This window comes from Eucyclogobius newberryi, unplaced genomic scaffold (genome assembly GCF_026437365.1).
Source record: "Eucyclogobius newberryi isolate DKJ021-1_F unplaced genomic scaffold, fEucNew1.0.hap1 SCAF_11, whole genome shotgun sequence".
Taxonomy (NCBI): domain Eukaryota; kingdom Metazoa; phylum Chordata; class Actinopteri; order Gobiiformes; family Gobiidae; genus Eucyclogobius; species Eucyclogobius newberryi.
In genome coordinates this window covers 19,113,270-19,140,563 of record NW_027315735.1, presented here as the reverse complement: position 1 = coordinate 19,140,563, position 27,294 = coordinate 19,113,270, and the positions used below count along the sequence as shown (strand labels likewise).

The window sequence follows — 27,294 nt, the reverse complement described above, 5'->3', positions numbered from 1 at the left end:
TTTGTGTATTGGGCCTTTATGTGGCTTGGTGTCAGTGGGTAGAGGTTTGTTAGGAGTTTATGATTAATACACAAATGCACTCCAAAATGTCAGTCATGTGTGATTTTGCACCTCTGGTATATGGTAATAACCTTCCACAACCATACAAAAGAAATGAAAGCACCTATTTTGAATCATCATCAGGTTCAAAGTAACACAACTAAAATCCAAATGAATGCTAGTTTTGATTAATGTTTTGTGCCTTGCGTGTGTGCACAAGGTTTTTTATAAGGAAATATGAAGTCATAGCAATCAAATTTAAATATTTTTAAAAAAAATAAATTATAAATGATATAAGATCACTATGATATTATAGCTACATGCTTTTCTAAAAATAATTATTCCTACAGCCAACAGACGGTCTCCAGTTTGCAAGCGTCCATCCTTCTGGGCAGCGCCTCCTTCTATAATCTTTGTAATGTAGATACTGTTATCTCCAGGAATATGTTGGTTACCGATTCCTCCAGCAATGCTAAATCCAAGCCCTGATGTAAATGAACAAAACATGAGTTTTTAGTACTGGATACGTCATGCATTTACTTATGTTTGCTTTATGAATACCTTTGGGCCCTTTCAGCAAATTCACTTCCAGGATAGTCTCAGGCGGAGCCTGTCTTCGACGCACAAGCAGTCTCACTACTGGCCCCGCCTCCTTCAGCGCCTCCACAGCCCGACTGTGCACCACCTCAGACACATCCACCTCGTTCACACGCAGCACACAGTCATTTACTCTGTAAAGAACCGAATGTTACTCAAATTAAAACTACAATACAATATAAATCACAATACATCAATAAGAGCATAAACAACTATTAAAATGTATTTATAATAGTAAAATGTAAATAAAAATCCCTCTCTTACAGGCAGAGCCAAACAAACAGTTTTGAGCTTGGAATTAAACACTGCTAGTAGAGGCCTGTCTTGCATGACTTTCAAATGAATTAGTCGAGGACATAACAAGCGATGAGATAAATAATAGTAAATGAGATTAAATAAAGTCCTCACCCCAGTCTCCCATCCATAGCAGCAGCTCCCCCGGGTATGATCTTTGTAATAAAAATTCCTGGGTCATCTGGAATGTGGGGATTATCTATTCCTCCTGCAATGCTAAATCCCAAACCAGAATTTCCCTGCAAAAAATGTTAAAAATGCTATTTTACAACATTTACACATTTTGTTAAATATGATAAAAAGTTAATAGTGACTAAAAGCTAAAATGTCTCTAGCCTTCACATATCTTTTGGTATTCCATAAATGATTGAAACGAACATAACATACTGAATCATCCATTAGTAAAGACCACTTTGTACCATTATGTCACATTTATTTCTATCCAGAGGTGTGGGTAGATGTACGATTCCACAGTGATTTTCTGATGAAAACTCAGATGGACAGTACAAAAGTTTTCATTCTGAAGGGGCAGATGCTGCTATCCTCCTTGTCCCTGAACAACATCATGTGGCTCCAGACTTGCTGCATCCAGGATACACGGCGTCTGACAGCCATGACCAGAGAGACAGGCCACAAACAAGACAGCTGAGAGGACCTCACTTTATTATTTTCTATAATTAATGAGCAACAGTCCAGCAAATTAGGACAGAGAAAGACCGAGAGCTCACAATGAGTGAGAGTTGGAAGTAGACTGGGCCCCGTCATCAAATATTACAGATCGTTTGTTTTGTTTAAGTGACTTTAGCATTGTTTTTTTTTAACTTTATGCTTTAATACCCTTTAGGATCAGGGGATCATTTTGATGCACATCCAACACAGATTTGTAGATGGTTTTATGCGGGAGGAATAATGAGTGATGTACAGTTTAGCTTTGCTGAACCACAGCTGGAAAGAGCAGTGCTGCCTGCTGAACTATTGAAGAGAAAGCAATTTGCATTTCTTTGAGTGCCTCGAAGTTAAAAATGCACTGTATAAATAGTGACCATTTAAATCGGCATGAGGGTGATAGTAGTTACTCTGGTAATTCCCAGGAGACGTAATACATTTACTATTTACATTTAGCCCCCCTTTGCCCTAACAGACTCCCCCATCACCAGGTCGGATCACAGCCGACCCTTCTCACCCGGCACACAGACTATTTGAGCCACTCCCTCAGGCAGGAGACCACTCCCCTCAGGCAGGAGGCTACAGTCCATCCGGACCAGAACCTCCCGCCACAAGAACAGTTTCTTTCCCTCTGCTGTTGGACTCATCAACCATTTTTTTTTTACTATTCTGACCAAGTGTAAATTGTATGTATATTGAGGCCAAGTCTATTTATATTAAATTCAAAATGTTATGATGCCTTTTTTAAAATATATTTTGCTGTCATTATTATTCATTGTTATATGTTGCACATTGATGCCAAAGCAAGTTTCTAGTTTGTGAATTCTGTTCACTGAGTGTTGAAACATTAGCACTGTTGCCATAGCAAATAACAATTCAAAACAAAATATATATTTTTGAATGGTCAAAAGTATTCAAAATGCCGCCTATAAACAGGAATCTGAAACCTATGAAAATGATTTAGAGACTTATGTTTATGCCTTAAGAAAACACATTAAACCACTTACTACCACCTAGTGGAGAGAAAACTAAATTCCATGTCAGAAATAAAGACAATACAAAATGATTGAGATAGAAAAAAGGTGAGGTGAAACTCACCCTTTCAAGAATGATCTCTTCATATTTATACATCCCATCACTTCCATTGACCTTTAAAAAAAAAAAGAATAACTTTCATTAAAACAGAATTTTGTAACACAACATTTTCTTTTTCACAGAAAACAACCACATATTTAGAATCATGTAACAGTTCTGACCCACTTTCCCTAAATACAGTATGCTTGTATAAAAAGTTGGGCTATATGTTTATAAATCCAAATTGTGTGTCACATGGCATGTTACACACAAACATGTAGAGCACACACAAATGCACGGCCGCTTAGGGACTGTGAACGGGAGAGATGTACACTGTACAGAGGCAGCGAGAACAGATACTTACATAAGGGCCTGCATCTAGTGAGTCTGCGTTGACGATGATGGGGGGAGGGTTAGCCTGTGAATATGAAGAGATACATATTATGTGAGTGTGAGGCTTGCAGCACACATTCTATCGTTGGGGACGCCATGGGAACAGGGCTGAGGCGGAATGAAGGTGTGACAGCCGCGAATGAGGACTGGGGCATGGAGACCACAGTTTATTAAGAGGCTCACACAGGCATCCTGTGGTCACCTCATAAAACAAACAACATGTGTTTCAGAGGCTCACGGTGCTTCACTTTCACTGCATTACAGCCATCACGATGTAAAAGCTAACCATATAGAGGTAATCATGGATGCTAGAAGGCACAAAGTTCTTCTGTTCTAGTAAATCATTATTTGAATGTGCACAACACTGCAGAAAATGTAAATGCATAAAGGACACATTCAATTTTACTATGCACTGGCATGGATTAAAAAAATAATAAGTAAATAATACAAAATAAATACAAATATTTGTTTGTGTGTGTGTTTTGAGTAATAAGACAGCTTCATATTGAGTATAAACCCATAGTGGATGTGTTTGATGGCTTTGGTCTCGTCATGCGCACTGGTAATCTTATTATTATTGATATGATTGAACAGCTTGGGTGAAGGGATGCTGACAGTGCTGCTCAGGGCCCTCATATTTCCTTATGTCTAACAATGGAGAGAAAATCACTAACTGCAACTTGTGTCCTCACCTTCTCACCCCCACATCAATGTAGACAGATACAGCCTGTGTCCAGGCGGCCAGCACATATTTTCTGTCACAGCTGTGGATATGTTGCAATACTACTCTGAGGCAATATAGATTATTATTCTGTGTTGTGTTGAGTAAAAGCCATTTGTGACACTGAGGAAAGCTGTTTCCTTTTTTTCGCAGCGTGAAAGGGGGAGAGAGGGTATAGACTGCCGGCTGGATTTGAACCAACAATGCAGCGGTGGCACACATGTGCAACACCCCCAACCACTGCACCACCTACGGAGCACAGGAATGCTGTATTCTTACAGTTGACCTTCTTCACTCCAAACTGATGTGTTAGGACTGCAGGCAAATGTTTTTACATCCTGCCAGTCAGCACAATCAGCCTTTCTGTGTACTGTAATTACATCTGCTGACATAAGTCCAGTTGGAGTTTATTTTTCCATTCACTCTGTCCAAAATCCTCAATGGAAGCATTTGCATTCGTAAAGCAGAGGGTAAAAAAATACCCTACAGTTTGGATTTAGAAAAAAATAAAACTCTACTGAAACCATCATTATTATGCACCTGCCAAATAACAAGACTGCGGAGTGATTGTTGCAGTATATATATACACACACATATTATAGACTATATACATATATACTATTAAGGTACTGGCTCTGTATGAATGTGTGTCTGTATCTTGTATGTGTGGAGGATGTATATGTAAATAGTGTATGTCCCTTCCTGTGGACTGCAGCTGTAAATTAGGCTAACTCTGGTACAAAGCATCAAACAGCAACGTTTATGCTCTAATAGTAGACGGTGCTTTTTTGAAGAAAAAAAAAATGCTGAAAGAAAATAATGTTTGGCCATAACTAACCTCTTGAAATCACCAAAATATACCTGTTACGATACAATATCTGCTCGTCTTTAATGTCTTCAGAGGCTCATCCAATCTACAAGTAAAAATCTATGAAATGTAGAAAACAGCAATATTATCCCAGTCAGGGATTTGTTTGTAATCCTTCTATCAGAATCTCACCTAACAAGATAGCAAACATGGATGATAATCTCACTGGCCCTGGTAATCTCAACATGAGTTTAGCAATTGACTCAGGTAACTTGGATTAGTCTGGATTAAGTTCCCATTCCTGGTTTCCTGATTTGACCCATTATGATATCCAACTATTGAAAAGAGCGTATCTAAAGACAAGAAGTATCACAGGACAAGATAGACCACATAGAGATTGTGACGCTACTATCAGAGCGAGGTGAATGTAGGTTAGTGGACTACAAGAGATTCAAGGGGAGAGGTGAATATATCCTGCAAGCTATACACAAATACAACTACAAATAACTTACCTTATATTATTAGAAATGAATATTTATTCAAATGCCAATGTATATCTGTCTATAGACTTAGAGGAACATTGGTAGAGTAAATCAATCTGACCAGGGGTACATGGGACCTAGCAAGGCAACACAAAAGGACTGAATCCTGAGTAACTTTTTTATTTATGTTCCTTTAGTATTAATAAAGTGATATCTAAATATACTGTTATTTTTTTTTTATGAATTGAGAATGGAAACCAAGAAACTCTGAATGTTGAGGAAGAGGGAATTTGAGAGAAACTTTTCTTGGCCCATAGATTTGATTGGACAGGATAGTATAGCATTAAATGGGGATGAGAGAAGGTAGGATCGCAGCAAACTGTGGAGAGCCGGATTAAAACGATGTGTTTTACTTTTAGTAAATTTGTAAATTTTTCGCCTACAGGTACAGTACGTCTAAGTTAAAGCACACAAACCTAAATTTAAAAATAAATCTATATCAATATGCATCAAGTAATGGAAGTTGACTCAATGCTGTTTTGTAAACTGCCAAACTGTTCACCCAGCAAGTGAACATTACAAGTGCTACTGACTAAGAGGAGTGTTGAAAAGTCTCTTCTCCAAGTCATCTCATTACCCATTTGTTCTTTTTCTAGTTATGTTACTTTTCAATTATTATAGTCTACAAACCTGACTGTTTATCTCCCAGGGTCTCACTGTCATTGTACCCCACAACACTCGGCTGGGGTCCCTTAAGGCTGATGAAGCTATAACTATACCATGGCAAGTGCAGGCCACGTCCAAATAGTTAACTAATCGATGTACTCCCATGGCAACAATGGATGCAGTGTAGTATCGTAGTGGTTAGCAGGCTCACTTAGTCACCCTCCCTTCACCTCCAAGGCTTTTACTGCAGTTCTTGCTGCTGTGTTGCTGTACAGGCTGAGGTTAGTTGGTTGTTTTACATAATGCAAAAGCTTAAAATAAAAAACTGTAGGGTCCCTACCTGGATGCTGATGTATGCTTCTGACAAGGAAAGAGTGCTATATTTTATATTTAGATTTCTCTCTAGCTGAATTATTGAGATTCGGGGAGTTGGGTGAGCAGAAATGTACTGAACAAAAAAATCCCCATATGTAATTATGGCACATTGGAAACTCCTTGACATGGCAGCTCCATATGCAGTGGTGACATGTCAGAGAACGTGACAGTCACATGAGGCACACAGGTGCAGCGTCCTGCGCATCCGTCAGACAGGGATCGATGTGACGCCATGATGCTATGCTTTTATCTAAACAGCTTTCTTAAATGTTTTCTCCTTTCCTGCAGAATGTGGGATGTAGGCAGGGCTGCTGCTCAGATCCCTGGGCTCTCATTGGCCTCCTGTTTACCACGCTGCAGTCTAATCAATACCTACTCAATTACTATGCATCTAACATCTCATTCACACTGTTGCCTCTTTGCAAAATGGAAGAGGAAAGAGTGGAGGTGACAAACTACTGTAGAAGGCTGATCATGAAGCAAAGACACTGTGCTCAGCTTCTGTCCAAACTCAATGATGCGTTCTTAGCCGAGGACAAAAGTGAAATAATGAGACGTAATAAAGAAAATCCCATAGCGCTAAAGGTCATCAGCTTATTCTCCTCTGTTACAACAGCAGAAGAATCCAAACATCAATGCACCGGTGAAGCCACAAGGATATTACACTTTACATTATACTGGTACTATGTCAAGTTTTAGACTTGATGTGCCCGACTGTGCACTCTGACACTGTTACCCAACTAAAGTCCCCAGACACATGCACAGACGCACTTTCATGACATGTAATTAATAGTCCGTCACAGCTGTCAGCAGATTCCCTCTTCATCTGTGTGTAATATCACAAAAGCATGGAGCAGCTTACCTCTCTGTCATGCTGTGCAACTCTAAATGAGAGTTGGCCAGTTTGACCTTCACTAGGGCAATGGCACTGGGGAAAAGTACTTAATGTAACATGCTTTCAGAGCCGAGACACTCAAGAGGGACCGCAAGGACTCAGAGGAGCAGCATTAATGATGAAACCATTTTAAGTGTAATACAGTTCACATTAAAACAGCCTAATAAAGCCTAATGTAAAAATCTGTATACATTGTCTGTTAATAGCATTGCTTTTCTGAATAATAATACTAATACTAATACTAATAATAATACATTTGATTGATATAGCGCTTTGGACACTCAAAGATATTACAGGCATGACATTTACCTCACACCTGTAGATGCTAAGCTACTATAGTAACCACAGCTTCCCTTGGGCAGACTGACAGAAGCAAAGCAGCAAATCTGCACCCTACGACCACCACCAATCATTCACGCACACACCAGATTTGTATCAGGCTATTATTTTCAATATTAGTAATTTAATAGAAAGCACAATCCCAAAGAACTGTGAATTTCAATTCAATTTATTTTGTAACAGCCAAAATGACAACAGCAGTTGCCTTGAAGGGCGACGGTAAAACAGAGAAGCCGATTAAACAGTGTTCACAGGAAATTAGCAAATGGACAAATGTCCCAGCATCCCTGTGTAATGCAAAACAATACCACTCCTATCACTAGCTTTGGGTCTATTTTTGCCACATGCGATGGCAGGGCCGTAATACTGGTCATTTGCAGCATTTTATGCATGTCGTCTCTGTCAAAGCCTGCCCCAAGACACTCTATGTCCCCTAATGGGTCCCCTTCAACTTTTTACTTGTAAACTTCACATATTCTTCCTGTGATTAATCTTCTTGTGACTTAAAGGCTGGATTTGCGGTAATAAAAACAAAATTGCACCATCAGGACGGGTTCACATACTTTTTCTTCTAACTGTAATTCCACTGCAACTGACCTCTCTGACAGGATGCTCTCCAGTGGAAACAATTAACAGCACTTTGTAATGAAAAAAGGTTAAGTGTCACACACACACACACACACACACACACACACACACACACATGCACACCAGAGGTCACTGCAGCTGCATGTTACCCCACAGCTCTTGACTAGTTGCTACTCCTTGTTGCTAAGCTGAGGGAGCTGCTGTGCCCATGTTTGTTCTCTCTGATGTTTTGAATACTAAGCTAAGCTCTGGTGACAACACTGAGGTGCAACACAAGAAGCAGCTGCCATTTTGATGATTTCCCAAATGCAAACAATTCATACAGCTGCAGTTTTAAGATTTTCATTACAAAATAATTGAACAGAGCATACCACAAGGTCACGAATATTTTAATATACATCTATTTTTGTTCAATTGTCTTTTTAGATAGTGAATAGACAATTCACTCAATGACCAACAAAATATCCTACGACATCCTTACGACATTTATTATATACAGTGCATCCAGAAAGTATTAACAATTTCCACATTTTGTTATGTCAGCCTTATTCCAAAATATATTAAATTAATTATTTGCTTCAAAATTACAATCAATACCCCAAAATGACAATGTGAAAGAACTTGAAAGAATTCTTTGCAATTTTATTTAAAAAAGCCAAAATAAAACACATGACATTACAAAATGTGGAGAATGAGACTACTTTCCGGATGCAGTGTAAATTAACAGGACAAGTGAAGAAAACATTAAAAAGTGGAGGTGTCCATCCTGCCCAGTAGTAATCTTAAGGCTCCTTCACACCAATGCGACCCCCAGAACAATCACTGAGTCAGGGTGACAGCTCAGCTCCTTGCGTGTCTTTGCGTTTTTCTTGTTTAAAGCTACATTCTTATCTCAGCAACAAAAATGACCTAAAGATGCTATGTTTACAACAGCTGAAAGTGTGCTGCAATGACTCTAAAAACAAGAAAAACCAGCTGATGGGCAAATCTCATGTGTTCCACTCACGTAATTATCAAAGAAATATAGTATAGAGTAGTGTGAATATAATATAACATAGCATGAGCCCATTATTTCACATAAATGGATAAACCTGAGTGGATTATTGCAGGTTTTGGCCAATGAAGGTGGCACTGTATGTTTGAATCCAAGTGCTGTGGACATTGACAAGACAAGATACACGCTAAAGAGTTTATTCAAATGTTAAATGTGACAATAAAAGAATGTGGGAATGGATCGTGTGGCCTATCTGTGAGTTCCTTTTGTTGCGACGTGTGGAGCAGATTCTGCTTATTATTGAACTTCTCAAAACTAGCTCCTACAAGCTTCAATGCCAAGGTCCAATGGCACAACTCACACTAACTAAACTTCACACAGTTCTATAGCTCCACTGAGGAATACCCACATGTGAACACATCTCCATTCATAAGCGCCCCACACTCTCTTCTGGCACAGGAGGAGCTAGAGGTGTTAAAGTGATAAAGATACGTATGGCTGCTTTGCTGGTAGTGCAGTTGAGAAGTGGATACTTCGTTGCTGCCACCATGACGTCAGCCCGTAATATTTGCTGACTATCTATACCCCATCTTTCGCTCCCTTTCACGCTACAAAAGTCCTGTCAGATAAAAACTTCGAGCCAAAAAAATCTAAAAAACAAAAAAGTAAAAGATACATTATGGAAGATGCAACAGAAACACAAGCCATGCTTTAATTGTTCCTGCATATGCGTTAATGCATTTAGCACTAAGCACAAAACTATGTTTTAATCTTTGGTGTATGACAGCAACTGGTAAATTCAGCCACGTTTTTTTTTTCTTTTCTCACCTTACCTCGGGAAATGCAGAGATAAGACGTGCTTTGGCCTGAAGAACATTTCTCAAACTGATCGTGGATCAGACAGACAATACATCATACATCGTAATCTTCTAAAGTGCTTCTGCTATTGGGACACAACAAAGACATAGTGTTGATCCTTGACAATGCCATTGAAAGTAAGCAAATATGAACACATCTTTTCACAAATCTTTCTGTATGCAATTAAAAAAAAAAAAAATAATAGTAGTTTACCAAATAGAACAATCAGTTTTGCCACAATTTCCAATATACATGCCATTATTATAAATGCTCGATACATCTAGTCTTGGCCCATCTAAAACAACATCTCTCACCAAACAACCATGACCTTCAGATATGATCTGTGGCAGATAGTCTGCCGTACAGAAGTGATTTCACATGCTTGTTTTCTTGAACCTTCAGATCTCTCTTCAAACAAGGACACTCGCTTGACTGAATGGTAGGTGCATGGCTGGTTGCATCATCTCTCACGGACCCCTCCCATCTGCTTGATGCGTGCTTGTCCAGATATTCTAGCGGGCATATGTGGTGCCTGGATTTGGCTGATTACATAATTGGAAATATGAATTGTGAATACACAATGACCTATATTGGGTTTTTATAAGCAGCCTGATGAAGATTAAATGAACCCAGAAACTGTAAACAAAATGGAGCACTCGTTTTGGAAAAGCTCTTAAACACACAAGTGGAGTGGATGTGCAAACAAGTAAAAGTAGTATTGCCATAGATACATTAATATCAACAAACACATTTCTCTACATGTTATACATGTAACTAATGTTGCTGTGATGTCACTGTGGAGGCCTTCAGCCGCCTGTGTGTATCAGTGCGGCAGTCAGTGGGTAATTAACTGAGCACGGATCTGACTGAGTGTATCCATGGTAACCCTGTGGTCTGTGCACCCCCCTCTCTGCCTCTCTCCACAGCACAGTGCTGCTCCTCTCTATCATCACCTATGTTCATTTTTCTAACCTCAGCCTGGTGAAGCTACAACATTTTTGCTTCATCATTGACTATTTGACGCGGCTAAAGACACTGATTCATGGAGGAAGTAAGCAGCGTCGTGCCTCTCGTCCACAGGCAGCACAAAGCACTGCTTATCACACCAATATCTGCCATTCACGCAGCCCTCAGCTCTCAGCACAACTGTATTATTTTGAATGTCAAATACACAGGCAAAAAGATGCAATGGTATAGTCAGCCTGCCGTTTGTGATAATGGTGGGACCTGACCGATATATCAGCTTACAGATATTATTAGCCAATATTTTACCGATGTGGGTATATATGTATGTAAATGTATGTTATACGTTGTTTTAAATCTTAGACTCTTTAGGATACAACCGCCATTATTGTAATGAAGTGCTGTTTGCACCAAATGCTCTAAACTCAGCAACTAACTCTAGAACAAAAGTAGATTTTACACACAAGCCTGTGGAGAAGAGAGTGACCTATCGCCATAAACACGCACAATACACACCACTGCTATCAACATTCTGGATTACATATAGGATAATATAATAATATAATATGTTGATCCGAAAGTTTGGTATATGCTCAACACCAGTTAAGACCAAACGTTTCAAAGCTTACTGTATCCCCATGTATACCGCTCACTTATGGAGATATTATATATATATATATAGACAAAAAGAGTAGCATGCAGACTAAATGTGGCATATAATGATGGCATGCGGATGCTGTGGAAGGTCCCACGATGGAGCAGTGCAATTCAAAACTATTGTTTTGAGTCAGCATGAATTCATTTTGAGCGGTGCAAGTGACGCTACTTTTCTTTCTTTCACTTTATTTAGTGTTTAGCTTGTGAAATGTTACTCGTAAACATCACATGTAATCTACTGTAAAGTGATTATGGCTGTAAAAGAGGCGTTAATGGTCAGCATTTACACATATTAATAACAGCAAATGCATTTTAATTAGCCTCTCCTATTGGGTCTGTTACTTTAAATTTGCATGGATAATGCATAGATATTTTCAGTCTTTAAAACTGACTGTTAAGATGCTGAATTTTATTTATTATTATTATTATTATTATTGACACATATATATATATATATATATATATATATATATAGTGGGGGCCCTTGTTAATAGTATATTGTAATGTGATGCAAATTCAAATATCACATACTTTTTACAAGATCCAAATGGAATATTACTACAACAACTGATAATAGGCAGACGGACACAGAGCTCAGATTGTAATATAATGTTCTCTGTTTAAGGAGCAGATCCTTATGTTAGTACTATGTTATTCAGAACTCAAAGGCTCTAAAATACATATTTTAATTTCATTGGTCAATATTTCAAGTGTCCTGTAGATAGTAAGAGAACATACAATACATCATCTTAAACAAGTAATATCTCAAACAAACTGTAATTCTTCTTTTCTGATTAACAGATATGACTTTGTATATCATTTCCATAAAATACATACAGTGACAATTAACAAATAAATAACACAAAACATGCTAAATCAATGGTCTAACTTTACACACAACAAATTCTTGCCATATGTATAAGTAGGTCACTGCCTGCGACAAGCTGCTTATAACCCAAATAATGTATGCAGAATATGATGAGAAAAATAAGGATATTGATGAACAATAACTTGTGCCATGGTATAAGCAGACCCAATATGTTTTCACGTAGTTTCAATAAACTTAAATATTGGCTGCTTCTGCAAAAAATAAGGCATGATGTAGTTTCATCTGGTGTTTGCAGGGAGATAAAACGTGTAAAAACTGCAAAAAATCAACTGACACTAAAAATAGAAACCGAAATGAAAAATGTATTTCTTGTATTTTTTTAAGATCCTAAGACATGTTTTTTCCCTGAAAAATCTCTCTAATCTAACAAGCTTTATGAAATAAAACTTTCTGAGTGACAAAAAAAAAAAAAAAAACAACAGCGACATTTTGCTTTTAAAAATGTACAGATTTTTGTTTAGGTCTTGAGATTATATTGCAACTTGAATAACCCAATTACAAATTAGCTACAGTATCTTGGCATCTCTAATACTGATGCACATGCCACATTTCAGGAAACAAAAAAACAAATACATTGATAGGGCTTTAGTATTTCAGTTAACGTCATGTGCACTAATCACACTGAGGCAAGTCCAGGCTGTTCACTGCAGCACTGTCTCCCAAAAAAGTCAACCAGAAAGTGAAAACTACTTTGATTCTTAGCATGTATGAAAAAAGGAGCGGAGGAGGAGAAGAGCAGCGGAAGACAGCAGGGATATGAACAAAATGAACACATACTGTACAGGAAAAAAAAGCAGGGGCCAGACCAAATGGCTGAAGGGCTGCTTGGATAATGCATTAGAAAGAGATGGCTTTACAAGCAGTTACATGATACAAAATCTACTGCTTTACCAAGCGTGGGCTTCCTTGAGTTTGAAAGGAATTATATTTAGTGGTTGAATAAAACAATAAAAACATTCATTAACCCTTCTCTGGTCTAAAATGTCTGGTTTGCGTGTCTGGAGTTCAAGTGTAGCGTCATAACAAATGTAGGTGTCTCTATTTTCAAGCAGAGATGGGATTATTATCAGTATTTGCGTTTCATGCCGAAACTATCTTCATCAAATAAATTAATGTCACTTGTGTTTACAGGCAAACAGAGAAATGTACAGAGTAACTTTCAACAAACAACATGGCTGATGCATGCCGAAGAACTACAGCGTCTCATTGGCAGTTGTTGTTTTCTCAGTTATTGTATAAATCATAGCCACCATTACTCAGCATTTATACCAGGGCCCTTTCTCCCTGCATACACTAAATAGTTTGCAATAAGTACTACCAAAATATCTGTTCAGATGATGGCAAAATAGTAACAAATCAAGTCAAGGCACATTTGAGAGCACCCACACACCCACACAGGAATGAAGAGGAGTCAGGAGGCTTAGCGGCTCGCTCTTCACTGAATCGATTGTGAGACAGGTATTTTTCAGCAGCATGTAGGCTGCTGCACTTAGCCTATAGCACAGTATTGCTAAAACAGGCCTGTAATAAACAATGTTCACCAGCCTGTCACAGCAGTTGGTTTACTGCACAACCACACACAATACTATGACTGATAAAAAGAGGGGTAAAAAGAGAAAACCTATTTCACAATAATACTATACCAAATATTCCAGAATTTTTTTGTAGTTCATAAAATGTTTGCTTTAACTGTTAAATAATTAACATCTAGGACTAATTATACTAACTACTTAAGAGTTTAATTCTGCCATTTATTTGTTGCAGCATTTATATTTGTTTGTTTGTGTTTTTTACAATATTATATGTTAAGAAAAGGTGAAACTATCCTATAAGGGTTATTCAATATTATCGTTTATTGTGATATTTTCTGTATCAATACGTCACACTTGAAAATGTTGTTATTGTAACAGACCTAAGTAAAAAAATGCATTTTCTGTCAAAAACAGACCACTGAGTACGTCTTCAATCTTGCACCCAGACAAAAAAGTGTGATAAGGTGTTATATGATTTGGTGTGAAAGCGTGCTGTGGTGTGAAGGCGCCCACCCTGAGCACAAAGCTGTCCTAAAGCTGTGCATCTGCCTGTAACATGTAAAATGACCCATGCACCGAAGGGTTTGTAAACTTTAAATACATTGTCATAAATGTTAAGTCCTTAGACAGTCCTATACTTTCCACCTGTTTATTGGAATGAAAAGAGCCGATCAATATGGGGCATCTAGAGCTAAAAGCTATGTCCAAGGAAAAATTACAACATGATGCGTAAAAACGTGTGTAAAGCCCTTAAAATTAAACCACTTGGTTTACAGCCTCAAAACAACTATCATATCCCAGTTGGCAGTGTGTCTGACCAACTGACTTTCATTTTTATTGGAGCCCTTCCCTAAAAGAAAAATCAAAACCATCCAAGTGCCAATAAAACTGCAGATGCTCTGTCTCATTTTTAATACATTTAATACCTTTTTTTATTTAATACATTGAATTCCCCTCTGTATTGTGCTCTACTTGACTCTACCAAACATGAATATACATTTGGCACCAGATATTGAAAAGTAGTCGATTATCTTCTAAACATTGTAAACTTAGAATGTCTGCCTTGTACATAAATTTTGTTTCACAGTATTTGTTGGATAATTACACCACACTTATCTCAAGCACTTATCTATAAGTGGCAGTGTGTTTATTTTATTAAAAATAACTATAAAATATAGCCGCAAGCGGCAATGATCGGCCCTCGCCACGCCGCCGCCACGCCGCAAGAGGAGGGGGCGCTAACGCGCCCCAATGGTCCTTTTATTACGCCTACTGCTGAATCTGTGACGCTGTCACATCTTCTCCCCTTTGTTTTACCATCAAAAAGCTATTTTATTTTGAATTCTTGGCAAAATGTGCGGCTTTGCAGCACAGACACCGTGACTCTTTGAATAAAAATGTGAATAACTTTTGACGGTCCACCCCTGAAGATGAGTCTCACCAAATTTCAGGTTAATAGGGCTAACGCCCTGGGAGGAGTTTGTGAAAGTCTAAAGTGTAAACATGTTCTGGCGATTTCCCCATTGGAATAACATGGGAGGTTTTGGTCATCGCTACGGCAACGCCATAACAATTATGACATGGGTCTCATTGACTTTTTTGATGGGGATGCCAAAATTGAGTTGTGTGTCAAATTTCATAAAATTTCGCAAAACTAAACATTTAACCTCCATATAAAATCTGTAGGGGGCGCTGTGGTGCCAAATTAATTTATTTCACTTCAAGTACGTTTAGCGCAAAGAGTTTAACAACTGATTCTAATTTGACGCAATTCGGACTTTATCTGCGCAAACGGCAGAAATGTTAAATTTGGGAGATTTCTGAAATTCTAGCTAAAGTTTGCGGCTTCGCCGCACAGAGACCGTGACAGGTATCAATGTGATTTGAATAACTTTTGATGTCCCACTCCTCAGTAGCATTTTCACCAAATTTCAGCTTTTTAGAGCCAACGCCCTGGGAGGAGTTCGTAAAAGTACGACGTTTGGAAAAACTCCAGAGTCCTGCTTAGCCATTTTTGAACCAATATGGCCGACATTTGGTTGGGTGGACGGCGTTGCCGTAATAATATTTTTTACTTCTCTTGTCACCATCTACCTCTGCGCCAAATTTCATGATTCTACGATCAGATTTTTTTTGGGTCATTTCCTATCTTCCTATATAATATTCCGATGCGAAAACAATATTTCCCATTTTTCAAATATCATAAACTATACATTTTCGAAAAGCGCTCAGGCTTTCCTACCTCATGGTGTGGGTCCCTGGTCACTGATGGGTACTTTCGTTAATGTTGAGTGGGCTCCGCCCACTTTGTGTTTTTGGCCCTCTATACAGTAATAATGTTAAATTTTTGCATTACATGCTTATATGCACGGAACATGCAAGAGATGGGGAACGTATTCGTGAGCTACTTAGCGCAAATGAGTGCTTTATATGGGGATGACGACCACTCAATATAAAGTGCTCTTTTAGTGCGCACTTTTGCACGGGCTTCGCCCGTTTACAACGGTAATGTTCCATTTTCCTACTACTAATTAGTATGTACGGGGCGTGCATGAGTGAAGGAGTGCGTTAGTGAGTGTTTGGAAGTGGGCGAGCGCTTCGCGCTCGATTTCGAGCGCACTACGTGCGCACTTTCGCAGCCGTGCTTCGCACGGCCTTACGAGATTAATAGGCCTCTCGCCATTTTGCTTATTCATTGGGCGTTTTCTTTGTAACCATCAGAAAATGATTTACCATTTTGGACTTGTAAGCCATTTCAAACAGTGGTTTTGAAATTAATATAGCCTCCCTTTGCTTTTACTTTTTGCTTGTATAGGGCCATGCAAGGTTTCTTATGGGGCCCCAGATCTCACCAAAATACTTACTGGGGTTTGCTGCAAGTTGTGTCAACCCATCAACTTTCCCTTCAGTTTGTTTCAATTCTATGACCAATATATAAATGCTTGGTTATTTTTGTTTTCTTGTAGTAAAGTAAGTGTGTCATATTCCACAGATGTATTGTATAAGTAGCTCTTGGAGTCAAAATGAGATCGTGTGAGAGCATGTCGCGAACCACATTAGCATGCTAGTTGTTGTTAGCAGTGGCAGGACGTCAAAACTCAACTCTGGCCTCTCTGAGAGTTGTGAAAAGTACAATAAACTCATCACCATGAATAAATAGGATGCTCAAAATGTGTAACTTGGAATGCTGCAAACAGTTTAAAAATGAAGCACCTTTAAAACCCTTCAACAAGTCAACATAGCTCAATCTAAGCTTATACAGCATATTAGCTGTATACGAACTACACCAGAATAACACAATTATATAACTATACTCTAGTTTATAGGGACTGCCCCAGCATTTAGGCCTTGCATCTTAGTTAGACAGGTTTAGATCTGATGGGAATATTCCAGGTATTAGATAGAGCATTTCAATCTCACAGCAGGGGATCTAGCCCAAGACATTTGGACATGGAGCGCATTTAAATCCCACCATAGTTAAAACTCTAACTATGTTTTGGGTCAAATGTGCCTGATGATAAATAAAATAAATAAATAAAACCAGATTAATATTTAAAGCTAATCATAGCCACAGAGCAAGAGAAGAAACATAGACAGATTGGCGCCCGAGGGGGGAGAGGAATAGGCAGCTTTTTGACTACAGCTTCCCAAGAGCTTCTTCGTCTCCTCAGATTTAAATTCAAAAGCCCTTATTTTAAAGAATGTTCCCATAATCTCAACAGAAGTAACCAAACAGGATTAAAGCAGCAGCATAAATAGGTGACAGCAAAAAGCAATGCTATTTTCAATGGTTATTGATTCAAAAGACATATACAAGATTTGTTTCTGACCACTCTTCTTCACAGCAGCTCATTACCAAAAAACCCCAGGGTTAAATCTGCAACATTTTACACGTTTTCCGAGAGTTCCATAAGTATAGGTAATGGGGGGAGGGGCAGCATTCACATTTCCCACCCAAGGATGAGCAATGGTGACTGAGAAGCCGAGGAGGGGAGGGGTTTAGGTGGGCGTGTTTTTTCCCCTCATCTGGGTCCATGCCTGGCTGTAGCCTGTTCACAAGGAGCACAGAATGTAGCACCAGCGCCCATTCACATGTAGCCTCGGAGAGACGCATGGACAGAAGCTTGTTCGTCGTGTCACAGCCTCTTCTATTCGCTCACAGACAGAAAACCACCAACTGCCTCTTCTTACATAACCCCCACCCCATGGTCTTACTGAGCTTTTCGTTTTACTGCACAGTAGATTTTTAGCCAACCACCTCCTTATATAGGCCTACTTCTGAATATCTACAGCTAAAATATATGTATATCCCTCAGAAGATGAAAGTGTCAGCATTTAAGCATGCTCTGATGAGATCATCTGATAATACAGAAAGAAAGTATATATCTAAGTCTGATAAACACAAAACGATACTTGATGCATTGGCTGGAACTTGCAGTGGGAGGATAAACCAGGTACACTGATAGCTGTTGAAATACAGATTTACATAATCATATCTGCTCTGAACTCACAAATGTGTGAACAAATAAGCTTGATTGGCTGATCATTTTGGCAGTGTCAATCTCATTGCCTCCTTGAAGCAAAAGCCTCGTCATGGCTGTAGTAGAGGTAATCTGCTAATATCAGCTGTGCTGCGCTGCATATGTGAGGGGTCTTCTGCACTCTACCAATACTTTCTAGCCTCCATTTTACTTCCATGTCTTTTTCAATGCTGCTCTGCCACTTTAAACACAATCAAGCTTTAAATAAGCCTCACTCCACATCTTTCATTAGCACAAATGCAAGCCCACATAGATACATAGTGCACATGCCAATTTCTTGAATATCCTACTCAGTAAGTGCCCCTTCCCCCACCCTGCTGTCTCTTATGCTTACATCTCTGCACCTTACTAAATCTTAACAAGTGTCATTTTAGCAACACAAGAGAGACTAAGGGCAAGGCTGGTTGCAAACACACATCTTTGTCAGTGAGTGCATACTTTCTCCCCTAATTAGAAACAAAATCAAAATCTACAAAATCATCATAGTATGATCTAGTAAGGCTTGGTAAAACATACAGGTCATCGACACAAATGTCTCTGCATTTCATCATTACAGTACGAGCTCCTCTTTAATAAAAACTCGTTAAACAGATAGCTCATGATGTCACACTGCTTATTTTTCTTTACTTAGTTGTTACTTCAATAAAAATGTAGCAGTTTGGCCTACAGTAGTATAGCAGCGTGAAGCTTTGACGACACAAGGTGGGTTATATCTATAAGCATTAGTCATCTTCATCCAAGCCACATCTGAAGATAATATCCATGTGTATTTAGACTGGCTCAGTTCTCTTCTGTTCTCGCATTGCTTCTGCATCAATAGAAGGGTCCAAATGGGATACAGAGGCTCCAGACGAATACAAAATATAAATTCTCTCCCATGGTCCACAGCCCAAGCAGTGCATAATGGTGTGTGTTCTACAGCACTTCATCAGATAGCACCCTCCCTAACTGCCCCATAGAGAAGGAAGAAGAGTTACCTGATCGTACCACTCCCGGTTGGTGCAAGTGCACTCGGGCCACCATCCTGCTTGTCCACTGGAGTTGTTTCCATTTACTTTAGGGGCACATTTGGACTGGTCCTTTGGATTGGGGCCTCCTGGGCCCCCGCCAGACATGATCTTGCCTTTACTTCTACCCAAAGTGCCCCCTCCTCCTCCCATGCCCCCACCTCCCCCTGAGGCCGGAGGTGGTAAGGTCTGGCCTCCGCCGTAGCCAGGTGGGTATCCATAGGGTTCGGCTTGCCAGTCTCCACCATAGGCCGGGGCATCCATTCTCCGCAGGGCAGCCATTCGGGTTACTTCATAGCATTCTGGGCACTTACAGCAGTGGTGGTGTTTGTGCATGCTGGCTATGCTGGCTGCGTTGACGCTGAGCGGCGTGGCACTCTGTCGCTGCTGCTCCTCAGATTTGAAGCCGCCTTGTGATCAGCTCACACAGCACTAATGCTGCAGAAATAACGCTAATCACAGCAATGTCTTCCAATTCTCTTTTTTTGGCAATTCCTCTGCGTCTTAACTTTATTCCTCTCTGATGTTGAAAAAGGAAAAAAATCAAGATGGATGTGAAGCAGCAACAGGGAAACAAAAATACAAAATGGGCACGTAGTCTTTGTCCTCTTGACGTAGAAGATCAAGGAAAATATTAAAAATACTGTATACGACCACACAATCAGAGACCAGCCCCGATGATAAAAATTTCCTCTTGCTTCTCTTGGTTCACAGTGATATGTATATAAATGTATATATAGTTATATATATGTGCATACATATATATATTCTGGCGTTTATATATCATATATATATATTTACACACACAATTACATATAAAAATATTAATATTAACAGACAAGCACAAATACTGATATGTACAGAGATAAATGTATATATAGATATATAAATATCTTTAGGCGTGTGTACAAATATATATATATATGTATAGATATATAAACAAAATGTATAAATAAATGATATCCGCAGATGAAAATCTTCCCTTAATTGTTCCAGTTCAAAGGCTCACGTTTTTCCTCCTGCGTGGATGTCTGCCTCTTGTCTCAGCCTGCAGAGAGGAGCTGAGCCCTGGATCGCGTCGCAGCCACTCGCCCTAGATGTGGATTATTCAGAGAGATGCGCGCGAGCAAGAGGCAGGGGGGGAGGAGGGGGGCAGCATCCCTCCAGCACCTTGCCTGACCAATCAGAGAGCAGCACCACCATCAGCAGCCGCACCGACAGTACTGAGCACTGCACTAGCTCTTCTTAAAGGGCCACACTATCTCCACTGCCTGCTGCCTTTTACTTCTCCACACAGAACACTGCAAGACACATTCATGATACTATTCTTTAAGTGCTTGAATACTTCTAGGCATTTCATGTGGAAGTTGTTTGGGTACATGCAAATCATTTTTAAATGAAAATCCAATGAGCAAACGTTTAAAAAAAAAAATGGGTTTAACAGCTGTGTTAAGCCTTAAAAAAGTCCTCATATTTGTATTGTGTTCAAAGTGAATGATAATGATAATGTGAGTGACACAAGTGGAGACACATCGAAGAAGCATATGGGAATATTGTCTCTTCACAATGATGACATCAACACGTGTATAAAACCAACACGATTACACGCTTGGGCTTTAGAGTGGGTGGATGAAAAGTGAAAGTGAGCAAGGCAAAGCAATGCATGGCTTTCATATTTTCGTGGCAGTTATGTTTTGAGCAAAGGGCTGTCTGTAGATTGTTATGTATGCTGAGGAAATTATAAAAAAATTAGACACAAATAGTGAAGTTTTTAGTCTTGGAACTGAAGTAATAAATATGCATTAATAATTAAAGGTGACAGCAGTAGAATGCAGTAGAAAGCGGTCAAAAGAGTGTGTCTGAACTAAAAGAATATGCATTTGGACAGTATTATTCAAGTAACAAAATCGTTTTTTAGTTTAATTTTACTGTGAATATTTAGTTGATATTAGCTATGGGGAAAAATCAAGAAAAAAGCATATTTAGATTTCCTGAATAAAGAACCAGAAACTTAGAGCCACACAAAGTCACAAATAAATGTGAAGCCAATAAGAGCATGGAGGAGGAGCTTCTAGGCAGTGGCTTGAAAAGATGTGCAATTTGATCATAGAACACATGACCAAGCACATGCTACAATCATCCTTCCCTGGCTAGGCTGTTCTCTTAAAGAACATCCAGTCAGTACAATGAGGAATTAGTTTTATTCTGAATAGTAAAATGTAATTAATTTTAAAAAGCATATTATTACTAACACTAACTTCAAGTAGCATTAATAAACTGTTTCAAACACACAGCACACACAAGTTGGACTGCAAATATGTAACTACTTGCTGACACACACTGAAAAGCAATACATAAGAAGATGCCCCTGAATCGGGTTGGGTATTGTGGTAACTGGCTCATCATCCATATATTAAGGCAGGGGTTTGTTTATTCTAATTTTAATTTTTTCCCCGTTTGCATTACCTGATGTACTGATCGTGCTATATTTTCAGATATGAACATGGGCAATCTGAAAGTGCATTATTCTACAGATTAAATGGTGACAAATCAAAGCTGACCTCCAACCTTAAAGGATAAATAAGGGTGTTTTGATTTGTACTAAGCTATATTCCAGCAGTTTCATAATTTAGTTATTTGTATAACTCATACACATTCATCGTCACACAGCTCCTGCTGTGGTCATAATATAACCCCACTTGGACAACCAGTCACAAACCAAACACTGCAGCCCCCATCCACAACATATATTGCACGTTTCAGTCATTTCTAGGCATTTCTATGAGAGTATATGACTGCTGTGTTTGTCACCTGACCGGATACAGAACCATATAAGGACAGTCGGTAGTGAGGCACCCTTAAAGTGGCAGTATCAACACACACAGTAGCTTTAACTAAGATGGAGATGAAAGACACAATCTCTACAATATTCCATACACAGAACACATTCAAAGGAATGTAGCTTTAACTATTGTTGCATGTCCACAGTGCAAGTACATGACAATTAAAAAATATAGAAAGGTAAACAAACAATTACAAAATATATATCTAAATATCAAAGAGATATAGATGCAGAAAAGAAAGCTACAAGGCCAGGATTCCTATTAATAAGCAACAGTGGCAGTGAACATCTGCCATGCACCAAAGACACTACCTCCAACTGATGAAATAATGAGAGGGAAGCATGGGAACCAAAGAGAGATGTTGGCTACATTGTCCAATGGTGACTTTAATATACTGGCCTGTGCTTTTACTGGTGCCCGTGTCTGATGTAGGCTAAATAATTATCAATATTTGGGAAATGCATGTTGTTCTGAAGAAAAAAAGAAAAATACCTGGTCCGGGTATAAATGTGATGACAAGAAGGAGCATTACTGAAGCATGGTGCTCAACAGAAGGCGAGTAAAAATAGATAGAAGAAAATAGAGAATGCGTGAGCACCAAGTGCTTGTGTCTGTGGTGTATTGGAATGCAAAATAAATAGAGTAATTACTCATCACCCTGGTACAAAGAGTCAGAAAAATGCACAGTATACACAATTACCAAGTGTGCATTGTCACAAATTGCCTGGTGGATGTAGCAGTGAAAGGAATAAAAAAGCATAAATTAAAAGCGGAATGAAAAGGACAGGATAAAAACGCGAGAAGGAGCCTAAAGAGAGAGAGATAGTCTGTAGGGATGCAGGCGGGGGAGGAATGTGTTTCCATGGAAACCTGCAGGAAGGCTGAGCTGTGTGTGTCCGCTCGAGCTCTGCACTGCACCGGCCCTCGCCTCTCTGTAGCCTCCCCCACTGTATGCTCCACTCCACACCCCCACTATCTTCCTCGTCATGATGGCAGCTTCCTTCAAGTGAAAGAGACACACAATCCAGCACCATGCTACCTTCCCATGTAACCTCACCATATTCCCACACTCTCATTATCATACGGTTTTCATATCATATATCATATGTCTTCTTCTGAACCCCTCCCAAACCCCTCTTCAGTGGCAGGAGAAAAGCCAAAGCCTGCAGGCAAAGGGCTGGCATGTGTCGGCAGTGTGAAAACGGATGTCAGAGCATGGCCTGCAACAATCCAGAGTTATGTCCAAGCATGAGGCACACCTCTTTGCTTCTGCAGAAGCGTCTGAATCAGAGCATCACACTCTAATGCAATGACATGGAGAAAATAAATAAAAACATAGGAAATTACATCCCAGCTATGACTCATACCAACCAATACATTGTACTAAAAGCCTTTAGATGTGGTTGGTTGAGCAGATAAAGTAGTAGTAATAATAACACTTTTAGTATGTTGCCCCCAGCAGCTATTGAAGTTTTCCCTGCATCCACCACAGGATGAATCTGGATTCCCATACATAAACTGCACAAGCCTTTTCAACTTCCTCTTGTAATGGAATTCTTGCTCTGTGACATTGTAACCACTATTTCAGTTCTGACAATCAATACCTGTCAGCTGGATGCATGTCTTTGTCTGCTATCACAACCTCACCTCTTCAACTTGCATTTGTTCAATCTCTTATCTTTGCACAATTTCACTTTGAAACTATGAAAGGAATTAATGGGAGTAAAAATATATCTTAATTTAGAACCTAAATGCTGAATCATGACTTATTGAGGGGTATTTATTCTAGTACTTTAAATATCATGAAGAGGCTGCAACAGAATATTTTTTTGAATGTTAAAAGGTTGTACTGGGAGGCTAATGTCAAATTATGACAGTGATATATTACATACAAATATAGTCAAAATGTATAACAGTGGAATTACAGGATATTTTTTTAATCAGCTTAGAAGGTGTACCTCTGGCATGTCCACTGTAGAAAGAGTCACAAGGCCAGACACTCGGTCCACTTTGTGAGGACTCCTCCTGCTGGTCACTCGCACCAAAGACGCACCCTCCTCTTCCTCCACCCGGTCCTGTGGAGTACATATGAGTTTGAGTCAAGGCCAAAAACAAATAAATACATAACCTATAACATAGTAGTAGTAAGACCATAATATTGATGACAATAACACAAATGCATTATATTGCGTTTATTTGACATGTTGTATTATTCATACACTCCACACTTGGAGATGGTAAGTTACTGCTGTAGACACTGGAGCAGACTGATGTAAAGAAGCAGTGGCATGCAGTCAGGGCAATCAAAACAAGCCATGATTGACCAAAATATATTTTGGACCATAACTGTGCATGAGCAGAGGAGAAGAGAAGCAACAGCAGTTCCAAGTTTCAACAAACAGAACTACATCAAACCTATCATTTAAAGACAAGTCTTTGTTTGTAGCTAAGGCTCTGTTCACATTTCTGATGCTTGGAAATTAGTTAGAAATACAAGAAGTCATTTAACAACATCAAGTGCTAATTTGTGTAATGAATTGGTCGGGGTTGTGAGCCTATTTAATCCATTCAGCACTTTGTACGATAGTGGGAGTTTAGCTCAGTAGGATAGGCATTTGTCCTTCATGTAGGAGACTGAGGTTGCATGTAAGGTTTTTTTTTTACTTTTGTGTAATCCACTAAATATTGATGAACACCCAAAGTCTGCTTACTCATCCATAAAAGTCACCACACGCTACTGTCAAGAAGGCTGCCAATCTGTGCCATGGGTACAACCAATCACTCACTTCAGTGAGTGAAGTGTTTTGCCTAAGGACAGTTTTCACAAGAGCCACTAATGCCCCATTGAGGCAACTGGTTTCCCTGTGGTTCCTCCATACTAAAGTCCCAACACCAAGGATTTCACACTCCAGTGAAAACTACAGAACGTTCTATTGTCCCCAGCTCAGCTGACAATACCTCAGACGCACTTAGGACAGAGATATTTGACAGACAGCAGAGAGCAGATTTTAGGTAAGACTTTGACAAACTTAGGGAAAAAGCTGCAATGAAATTAAACCTTGAGGGTGAACAGCACACTCAGACAAAGCATTCGATTAGAATTGTAAGCATCACTTTGTACATTCATGCAGAAATGAAGAATACTTATGAGCACATTCTCCTTCAAAGAGGTTATTTTTGGTGATAGTACAGTAGGTTAATTGTTTATGGACATGTTTAGCTGCCCGCTCTATAGAAAAAGGAGCTTGTGTATTAACATTTATCCCTGATCTTGAAGATTGCCTTGGTAATGGTCTTTTTACAAGAGTCTTTACATAAACATAGTGAGTGTGTACCTCATCGTTACTTGCCCTTATGCAAGAGCTTGATTAATCTATTTGTTTAATTGAAGCGGCTACCATTCAACTGTTACTTTGCTCCAATCAGGGAATATGCAGACTCATTTGTTTCCCTCCCATCCTGCATCGAAGATGACAACATGGCAAGAATACTGACGAGCACAACGCTGGGTGTCCATTCAGCACCGCTCTATCTGTCCTCAGTGCAGCTGGAAACCAGATGGGCAAAGTGGATCACAGAAATGTTGTGAGGCTGTCACTGTTGAAGTTTATATTTGACCCAGTTCAAATAGCCACGCATAATCCATTCCAAACTTAGGACGTACGTGTTTAAAATACAGCTCCATTAGGTGATTGGGTGTAGTGAAAGACTGCATGCATTATAAGATTAAATTAGTCCATCACCTTTAAATTGTAGATCAGAACATCACCAACAAAGAACTGTCTAGCAGTTTTGCCCACTCTGCCAACAGAGTGAATACATGTGTACATTAAGTGTGAATACACGTGTACATTAAATAAACAGCATTTTATTACTACTCTGAAATATAAGTAATTTATCTTTATTTAACTATTCAAGGTTCCAGAAACATCATCCAAAAGGAACGGTGGCCAAACACATTTATTTTTCCTGTAAAACCAAAGCTACAAACTCAATGCACAACAAGTAAAAGTTCACAACAGACAAAGGGCCTTGTGTCCTTAGATTTCTGACTAACAACACGATTCCATAATCAAATTTCAAAATTGGATTTGAGGAAACAATTAAAGTCACATTTTGCCACTAGTTGAACGGATCTTTACCCAGAAGTCACTATATATAGTATAACACAAGTTGTGAACATAATGTGAAGTAGTTATATAGTAGGGAAATAATGTAGGGATTATTGCTGTGGTCATGAAGCAATAATAATATCAACAGCATGTGTAGCATCTATTTACCACATATACGGTAATATTAAAAATACCTCCCACGTATGCTGCCGGTTTGCCTCTTTCACAACAGTTTGTTCAGCATTCAGTTGCAAGGTCACCTCGTAACACTCCTGAATATCTGTGAGAACAGAAACAACAATGTTGCTTACATCAATGTAACAATATAAATGTTTGCAGTCTTTTCAAATGACTGGTGCTCATGTATAATCAATCTAGTCATGAGCACATTGCAAGCGTGTTTTCCCAGGGGTGAAGAGGAGGAGGTGGAGGTTGTCTGTACATCTGAAGCCGGTCTCACATTCAAAAACTAAATGACTCAAATCAGAGATAAAGTAAAAACTACACAGCTCTGAAAACAATTTGTCTGCCATTTATATTACAGATGCACAGCTTCTGTTGGCATCATGATACTGGCATCAAATATCGGTGCCGTTCTAGAAAAAAAAGAGGTCATGGCAATAAAATATTGGTTCCATATGATCTCCTGGTTGGGGCTATACATTTATATAAGAAGGCTATTTACTGGTCTTTGTTGGTCCAGATCATCTCATGTTTGAGTTTGTATTCATACAAAGCTGTTCTGTAGTTAGTTGAAGGATCTATATGTATGTAACTCATTTGAATCAGTTTTGTATATTGTCTCTGTGGTGGTATCGGTTGATAGAAGGTATTGTGAAGTCCTTTTTCAGTCTGTTCTGTCCTGTCCTTTAATCCATCTTTTTAGAAGAGGGAATTTAAATGAAAGACCGTAAAAGTTTTGCAACTTGGCGGTGACAATCTATTGTAAGTATTACAATAG

The 27,294-nt window shown here is 39.1% G+C and overlaps 2 protein-coding genes across 7 annotated transcripts in view; one reads left to right on the top strand and one right to left on the bottom strand.

Annotated features, from left to right (window-relative positions):
- Positions 1-20,472, bottom strand: part of dlg3 (discs, large homolog 3 (Drosophila)) — a 45,768-nt gene extending 25,296 nt beyond the window's left edge. For 5 of the 6 annotated variants that reach the window (XM_072437151.1, XM_072437157.1, XM_072437164.1 and 2 more), the window contains exons 1-6: positions 19,349-20,472; positions 3,035-3,088; positions 2,695-2,745; positions 1,045-1,169; positions 601-770; positions 388-524 (exon numbers count right to left, since the gene is read on the bottom strand). In XM_072437151.1, the coding sequence (XP_072293252.1) occupies positions 388-524; positions 601-770; positions 1,045-1,169; positions 2,695-2,745; positions 3,035-3,088; positions 19,349-19,714 (903 nt within the window). In that variant the 5' untranslated portion in view covers positions 19,715-20,472. The remainder of the gene's footprint in view (positions 1-387; positions 525-600; positions 771-1,044; positions 1,170-2,694; positions 2,746-3,034; positions 3,089-19,348) is intronic. The other variant, XM_072437180.1, reaches the window with a different exon arrangement.
- The window catches only part of pdzd11 (PDZ domain containing 11), a 51,041-nt gene that overhangs the window by 10,475 nt on the left and 13,272 nt on the right, over positions 1-27,294 (top strand). The gene's annotated exons all lie outside the window — the stretch shown is intronic.